General features: G+C 42.1%; 1 protein-coding gene across 1 annotated transcript; it reads right to left on the bottom strand.

Annotated features, from left to right (window-relative positions):
* Window positions 1–35: 35 nt before the first annotated feature.
* Window positions 36–3,930, bottom strand: LOC109299568 (amine sulfotransferase-like). The gene is given in 6 exon segments (XM_019520053.1): window positions 36–204; window positions 1,398–1,481; window positions 1,484–1,523; window positions 2,032–2,240; window positions 2,757–2,930; window positions 3,737–3,930. Coding segments are annotated over 5 exon segments (618 nt in total). The 5' UTR covers window positions 2,899–2,930; window positions 3,737–3,930; the 3' UTR covers window positions 36–61.
* Window positions 3,931–8,730: the final 4,800 nt, after the last annotated feature.

The following is an 8,730-nucleotide window of genomic DNA, read 5'->3' as shown; positions in this document are numbered from 1 at the left end:
TTGTGATACATCTGTGGAAAATTTGGAAGAGTGCATAGTGCAGAGAGAGACAGAGCGTGGCCTATTGTTTACTGGTATTCTTAGCTACAGTGATAGTCACTGACCTTACCTTTTTCATCTCTTCATAAGTCAGGAAGAGGATATTGAACTCATCCCTGTGGTCGCACCAGCCTCTGACATGATCCAGCCATGAGCTACTAGGCACTTACCAAAAAAAATGAGAATAACAAAAAATGAATGACCGCTAATGGAATAAGCACATTCTTGGTATATTTAGCCCTCCAAATCACCAGAAACAGGGTTGTAAAAGCAGTTAAATATACTACCGTCTCCTTTTCTTTCCTATATGCTGGTTAGTGGATACCAAGGCATAATTCCCAAATTATTCCCAGAAATTTATTTTCATTTCCTATGTAAGTTCACGGCCAGATTCTGGTTTACATTCTCTCTTAAACACATGGTGGAGGATAAGCCCAATCCTGTTTTAGGCTTATGAGGATTACCAACTTTAATGGATAATAAAGGACTAATTTGTCTCTTACTATATACATCAGTAACCACACAGAATGTAAATACCACCTGGGACAAAATGCCTATGCTCATTATTATGCTTTTACTTTTTATATATTATTTCTCTTTGCTTTGCTGTAATGAGAAATATGATACAGTCCAATGGCTATTTTCTTCTATGCTGTTTTATATCTTTGGGGTGGGGGGGGGGAAGGGGAGTATAGGGCAGCACTTGGAAGATGAAACATTCAGCAACAACTTCAGCAACAATAGCTGATATCTATTGAATTAAAGATGCAAGAGTGTAGAGCAGCACTGCAGAACTCCTAATTTTATTACTGATTTTAATCTGCACTTATATTTTCAGTGTGCCGGAGCCTGCATATGTGAGACAGTTGCATTGTGAGAGAGATTAAAGGAAAATTTGGAAGCTGTGCAGGTAACAGCTGAGGCTTTTAGCTATTAGGTGGCTAGGGGTTCAGCTGGTTGGGATAATATATTAGTGGCATGTTTCTAATAATAGCAAAAAATCATGTTTCTGTTTTCGTTGTACAGTAATAATCCTCACAGGCTCAACTTGGTTATCTCAGTACATTAGCCCAGAAATAGATTTAAATTTTCATTATGGTGTTTCAGGGGAAGTACTTATTTGAGATAAATGAGGCAGCTTGCACTTTATTGGTATGAGGACATGTTTGATACCAAGCTCTGGCTGCTACTACAGTCACTGCAGCTTTTGACTCTCATGTGTTATATGGGAGGGTAGGAAAGGGAGGAAGAGCCTGATTCTGACCAGCTGCAGCTCTGTACAGGTTACCAATGCATCTAAAGTTCACTTGGATTGTGCTCAGGGAGCAAGGCTTGGCCTTTTAGCAAAAATACCTTACCTTTCCCAGCTAAAAACCTCTCCATGAAAATATTGAAATCTGGGATTTTGTCAGGGATGATGACAGTCTTCAAAAAATGAAAAAAGACACCAGCACATCTTTTGGGTTCCTGGCAACATAAATAACCTGCAAGATGAAAGGAACCGTGCTCACATATAAATTACAGAAAAACCTTGGGGTTACTGAGCTGTAGTCCCCATACGACAGTGAAACAGGCAAGCCTGCTGGACAAAACCACAAACTGCAGAAACATCCCTCAGCCCAAAGGCCAGGCAAGAAATTGACATTGTTCCAACAGTTCTTACCCTTCCTTTCAAAACCGTGGTAGGTAGCACTATGCACAGCAAGCACGAACAAATTTTAAATTTTAAAGAAAAGCACCAGAGTGGAGGAAGACAGCATAAGCCTATGAGACCCTATCACATTAGTTGAATAACCACCTAGACCATGTCTTCATCTTCAGTGATCTCTTTGGGAAAGAGATGGTGTCTTGGAGAAACTTGAACACCTCTATTCACAGGAAGGGGACTTTTTCCTTGGAAAGGGCTGTTAAGGGAGGTTGGAGATGAGAGGTTGCTAATTTTAGACTTTGCTATATTCATTTTAATTAAAATTAAGAGATCACATCACCTACTTTTATTTTTCTGTTCTTCACACCTCTTGGAACTAAATAGTAAGGCAGGTGAGTGACAAAGAGACAAGGTGAAGGACGGTTGGCATAATCCAGTTTGTTCAAATTGTACTCCAGCCATGGCACTCGATCTATTACTTGAATGTTTTCTGTTCCATCCCAATGGCCTTTATGAAAAATTAAGCTCAGAATATTCTGTGTCCACACAGTTCCTAAGAAGGAAATTAATGAATCTGAATTTTTGTTTGTTGTATTTATTGTATATGTGTATGTTTGTTGATTACACTTTAATTAAATTAATTTTAATTAAATTAGTCAATTTTTTTATTTCAATGTAATTAAAATTCATAAATACATTGTAAATACAGTCTCTTTAAAACTATGCTTCATTTCATATTATGAAAAGTCAGATCTGGTAAAGGGCTTGTTATATATTAAGCTACCAAGACAGCAACTTATTCCAGCTGGGACATGCTCACCCATATCTTGTCCACGCCCCAAATCCAAATTACACCCGACACAAAGCTTAAAGCTCATCCCCAGGGCCACTTTCAAATGCAATGGAAACTGCAGTCTCAAAAGTGGCCTAAAATACTTGCTCCAAGGCAATACAGAAATTCTGACAAAAGCTGTCCCTGTACATAGTTATAATGATAAGGAGGGAATAAATGAAGACCTCAGACCAAAGACTGCTTGTTCAACCTTTAGGAAAATGATACAAATCTGACCTGATTTGGGATACGTAACTAGGAATACATCACTGTCTCGGATTTCAAACTCCTCCAGTGAATCGATTAATTCAGGTGTAACGTACTCAGGGTGGAAATAAATCCCTTTATATTTGAACAGATATTTTTCTGAGGGCTCCATTCTTGACTAATTTTCTCTTATATTTGAAGAAGCTAAAAGTAAGAGAATATCAGCTTATGTTATGTTTCATTTGTAGTCATCTGTAAAGACCAAAATTTCCATACAACATAAAACGAATTCTTTAGTGGAAATTCTGTGTAATATATTTCTTTACTAGGAAAGAAGCAGCTGCTTAGTGTTTGTATTGTATTATACACCAGCAATACTTAATAGCTTCCCTCTCTTCCCTCAGAATCCATTTAAACAATACATGTCAGGGCTTCTCTCAGTTTAATTTTCTAAGAGCAATGACTCCTCATGTAAGGCTAGAATGAGCAACCTACAGTAAAATTAATTTTGTGGCTGGAATGTTGTTCACATCTTTTATTATTGTTGTCACTGATATGTATTGCACTTACTTTTCCCTGCTCCATCACTCATATTTCATACAGGAGGAATGACCCATATGAATATGACACTTAGACTCACCACAGCCAATCCCTGAAGCAATTTCAGATTACTAGCTCCGTTATGTTATTGATACTTTATAAGTCAAAATGGCTTTTATTTACATAAATCAACTCCTTAATTTGTGTTGTGTAATGTCTTCTGCCTGATTATACTTAATCTTTCAGATACAGATTTTGATACCTGAGAGCAATGATGGACAATAATCTCAATCAATACAGATATCTCTCAAAGTATCAACAAATATAATAATATATATTGTAGTGATCTTCATCATTAGAACTCAAAAGGCTTTGTATGTGAGATTTAGATCACTATCCTCATTTACAAATGGGGATAAGATATAATACTTATTCAATACTGCTGAAGCATTTTAGCAACATCATTTACCCTTTTTAACTCTGTCCCAATAACCAGACACACATGCAAAATCTTTTCTTCTACTTGAATGATATTCAGATCCAAAAACTGGAAAATGCTTATATAGCACTTTCTAACCAGCTAGGGAGAAACCTGATTGGAGGTTCATGCCTCTATTTACCCTTGGCCTCTTAATCTTATCTGTGAACTGAAAAGACCTAGAAATGTGGGGAGATCTCAAAAAGGTTGTATATTTAAAACAAGTGCAGAACATGATGCAACTTTCCTGCACTTGTCTGAATGAAATAACTGAACAGATAAATTATTAGACAGACAGTTTGGTAGCTTCCACTTGTGTTCCAACCTGTCCAGGACAGCAGCACGCTCAAGGAAGATGGGGGAGATGGAATTGATTAATGATTACTTTGATCATTTGGTCCTTAACAAACTTTTGGTTGATGCAGTCTAAAACCTTCTTCTAAGCGAACTTCTTTCACTTACTTCCTGAAGCACCTCCTAAAAGAAAAATATACCCCAGACACTCTTTGAAACTCTGGGCCTGAGAGACTAGCTCTAATGCTGTCTCCTAGGATGCCTGCAAAGAAAAGTTGCAGTTTTTCTCTACCCAAACCCTAGTACAGCTGGAATAGGCCCAGGGTTGTTTTGCCCCCAGGGCCTATTCCTCCCTGCCTCAGCAATGGGCCTGGGCTTATGAAGTCTGTAGCCCCCTATCTCAGGCCTGTCAATCACAGTCCTGATGGCCTTCTGCTCTTGGAACGAGCAGCTGTATTTCCTGAAAGGCTCTCCACCCCTGCTGCTCCCTCCAGGGACCTGGAGCCAGCTGGTTGCTCCCTGGCTCTCTCCCCTCTTCAGTAATTGGGTAGGGGACCCACAACAACGTGTTATCTCTAAAGCGCTGGTTCCAATATGAAGTCATGTAACATGGGGTGGGTGAGCGGGACCCATGCCCCATGCATTGTAGAACAGCAGTAGAGTTTGTTGCTGCTTGTGGGGAGAACTGACCCTCATTTTTTGCTGCCAAAATAAGCCTTTTTTGCCCTCTCAACATGGACTTTGGTGGTAAAAAATAGGGTGAAAGTCCCCGTCCTCCGCCCCACACCAACAACAGTGAGCTCCACTGCCGCTCTAGAGAGCAGTGATTCTCAGAACACCTTGTACTCCGTGACACACACTGCCATGTCCCTGGTGCTGCAGCCAGGAGGAGTGGGGAGAGCAAGAGAGGACTTCCTTGGGCACATTCTTCAGGGCTTATGCCTTTGCTGGTACGTGTGTGTGAGTCCACATATGTACAACAACTCATATAACTAACCTCAAAAGGTAACAATTCAAAACCAATACTTGGCTAAAGGGACAGCAAGTTGAACACAATTGTTGAGCAACTTAATAAGTCTTCAATGCTTGGTCACAGGGTGACAAGCTGAACAAGACCAGCTTGTACCCAGCTTTGATCATATAAGACCAAAGCACTCCGCTGTTCAAACATATGGTTGAGCAACAGATTCTGTTGAAACCTGTGGGTCTTGACCTGAAGCCTTTGCTAATCTGTTGGCACAGCACAGAAGCTTGCTTCAGTTTTTACCATGGGAGACTGATGGGCCTCTGTGGGGTCATAACTTGGGGGATTTAAGGAGGAACTAGGTTCCCTTTCTAGTAGATCACAACTAGTGCTAACGTGTTCACAGTGCATCAGATTATTCAGGGAAGGACACAAGTGTCTATTCTGGTCTTAGACCCCTGCCCAGGGCCCACATAAAGTGAAGAAGCCCTGATTTGTTTTAGGGAAGTACAGTAATTAAAGCTGTGGTCCTCAATCTTTTTAGACTCCAGACAGGGCTGGACACAGGCATGGACAAAATGGGGAGCTGCCTGAGGCCCAGACAAAAAGGGGGTCCAACAATGGTAATTTAAAAATTATTATTACCATTATCCCTGGCGAAGGAGGGTCCGATATTAAAAATTTGCCTGGTGCCACCAGGAGTCTAGGTACAGTGCTGACTCCAGACACCCCTCGTTGGACTCCTGGCACCTCCCAGAAAATGCTAGCTCATAGCTTTCACTGATTTCTTGACTACTGAAAAATAATAGAGAAATTTTTCTGGTGCAAAGAATTCAGAAATCTCACAATAGGTCACAGTGTTCTTGACACTAAGGATTTCTATTTGAAATCTCTGGGTTTATCTTATGAATCATATGTTTGCAACCTAACAGTGTTAATATTGGCTGGCACCCTGCAACACCCCTTAAAAGTACCTTGTGGTACCCCAGAATGCTGCAGGACCCTGACTGATCACTGGATTATGGTGTTTTCTTTGTAGCTCACCACTGATGCCTTAGCAAGATCCTGGCAGCTACACTTATAAAAACACAGCATGTGTTTGTGTACACTCAAGAACATAGGGTTTTCTCAGATTATTATGTTGGTTGTGCCCTGTATCCATAGTATTCCAAGAAAAAAACATATTTTTTCTTTTGTTTACATTGTTAATTCAACTGACACTGTTTTGGATACTTCCAATTAATGATAGTATTATTTTTTGTGCATGTGTAGTTTTGAAACTAGTGGGGCAGTGCCAGAGCATTCCCTATTGACTGGCCACCACTGCAATGGAAGCTAGGGACAGCCCCCAAGGAGGACTATATAGCAATAGCCTGCATTTGTCGGGATCAGATTAGAAAACCTAAGGTGACAATTGAACTAAAATTAGCAATGGGAATCAAAGATAACATGAAGCCCTTCTTTAGGTACGTAGGAAATAGGAGAAAAATGAATGGAAGCGTGGGGCCATTGCTCAACAACTCAGGACAGCTGGTTACTCGCACTCAGGAGAAAACTGAACTTCTGAATAACTACTTTGTTCAACAACTTTGTTCAGTCTTTCAGTGGGCCAAGGAGAAAATCACGCCAGTTAGGGTACAGAATGATCAGGGTTCAAATGACTGCCTTCCTACTATTGCCGTAGAACTGGTGTGTGATCAATTCAAGAAATTGGACATACATAAGTCAGCAGGACTAGATGAACTTCATTCAAGAGTGCTGAAGGAGCTGGCCAAAATAATTGTGGAACACCTGACAAATATCTTCTAAAACTTGTGGCTCTCTGGAGAGGTCCCCAAGGACTGGAAGAGGGCCAATGTCATGCCCATCTTCAAGAAGGGGAGGAGGAAGGACCCGGGTAACTATAGTAGATCACAACTAGTGACCTACTATACTCCTATCCCAGGGAAAATCCTAGGAAAATTCATTAAGGAGTCTATGTATGATAGACTTGCAGATGGTAGGATTCTGAACAACAGCCAGCATGGCTTCATCATGGGCAGGTCTTGTCTTAGCAACATTATCTCCTTTTACAATCAGATGACTCACCACCTGGATAAGAGAGCGAAGGTTGACATTATATACCTTGACTTCCAAAAAGCTTTTGATCTGGTATCTCATGATGTTCTCATGAAAAAATTGGAAGACTGTGGGCTTAACTGCAAGACAGTCAGATGGGTGGGAAGCTGGCTGCGGGGTAGGGCCCAGAGAGTTCTAATGAATGGATCTGTGTCATTTTGGGAAGAAGCAGCCAGTGCTGTCCTGCAGAGATCGATGTGTGGTCCAGTGCTTTTTAACATCTTCATGAATAATTTGGATATGGGGGTGAGGACCTCATTGGCCAAGTTCCCAGATGACACCAAGTTATGGGGAAGTGTGGTCATGCTTAAAGATAGACTGCAGATACAGGTGGACCTAGACAGGCTAGCAAGTTGGGCAGACTGGAACAAGATGAAGTTCAACGTCAAGAAATGTAAAGTGCTCCACCTGGGGATGAACAATCCCCTGCACACCTACAGGCCTGGCAACACCAACCTGACTAGCACCATGAATGAAAGGGAGCTGGGGGTAATAATTGACCACAGTATGAACATAAGCCAGCTGTGTGATACTGTAGCCAGCAAGGCTAACAATACCCTGGCATGAATCAATCGATGCATCTCCAGCAAGATCAAGGAAGTGATTTTTCCATTCAGCGTTGGTGAGACTGCAGCTAGAGTACTGCGTTCAGTTCTGGGTGCCACACTTTAACAAGGAATTGGCAATGCTTGAGAGAATCCAGAGAAGGGCCACCGATATGATCAGAGACTTGCACAGCAAGCCATACTGGCCTTGCAAGGCTGAGGGATCTGAGACTCTTCAGCCTGAAAAAGGGAAGGCTGAGAGGTGACTTGGTAGCAGCTTACCACTACATCAGAGGTGTACATCAAGGGCTCGGTGAACAACTGATCACCAGGGCACCCTTGTGGAAAACTAGAAGTAATGGTCACAACTTCCTGGAAGATGGTTTCAGGCTCAACATTAGGAAAAACTACTTCCCAGCTAGGGTTTCCAGACCGTGGAATAAGCTCCCTCCAGAGGTGGTGCAATCGCCTACCTTGGAAATCTTCAAGATGAGACTGGACAGTCACCTGGCTGGGGTCACCTGATCCCAGCTGTCTTTCCTGCTTGGTGCAGGGGGGCTGGACCTGATGATCTTCCAAGCTCCTTTCCAGCCTTACAAGCTATGAATCTATGAATCTGCCACTACTGAGAGCAGTCCAGCTCCATCCTCTTTGGAACCACCCTTCAGATAGTTGAAGGCTGATATTAAGTTCCCTCCCTGTCATCTCTTCGCTTGGCTTCAGGCTGTGTGGTTGCCCCTGTGATTCGCCAAAGCCCCAAAGCATCTGCAGCTTCTGAGCATCACAGTTCGGTGAGCCAGAGATGCCATCTGCTATCCAGCGGCCCCTGTTTGCTGCTTCCTTCTGCTGTGAAGCTGCAGATAAGAAAGGAGGTTACCAGGGGAGTGGATCCATGGCAGGGAACAGCTGATACCAGACCCAAGCCCCATGTGCAGGAGGCCTCTTCCCCTTCTTCTCCCTCTTCCCCTTTTGTCTGTCTCAGCACTCAGGATCAAGGCTTCCCCAGCTCCTTCTTTCATTTTAGCCTATATATTGCTTTCCTCATTGTTCCCCTTTGTCATATCC

This window comes from Gavialis gangeticus, unplaced genomic scaffold (genome assembly GCF_001723915.1).
Source record: "Gavialis gangeticus isolate Ggan-Ray unplaced genomic scaffold, GavGan_comp1, whole genome shotgun sequence".
Classification (NCBI taxonomy): domain Eukaryota; kingdom Metazoa; phylum Chordata; order Crocodylia; family Gavialidae; genus Gavialis; species Gavialis gangeticus.
The sequence above is the reverse complement of the archived record's forward strand: the minus strand, read 5'-3'. Positions and strand labels throughout refer to the sequence as shown.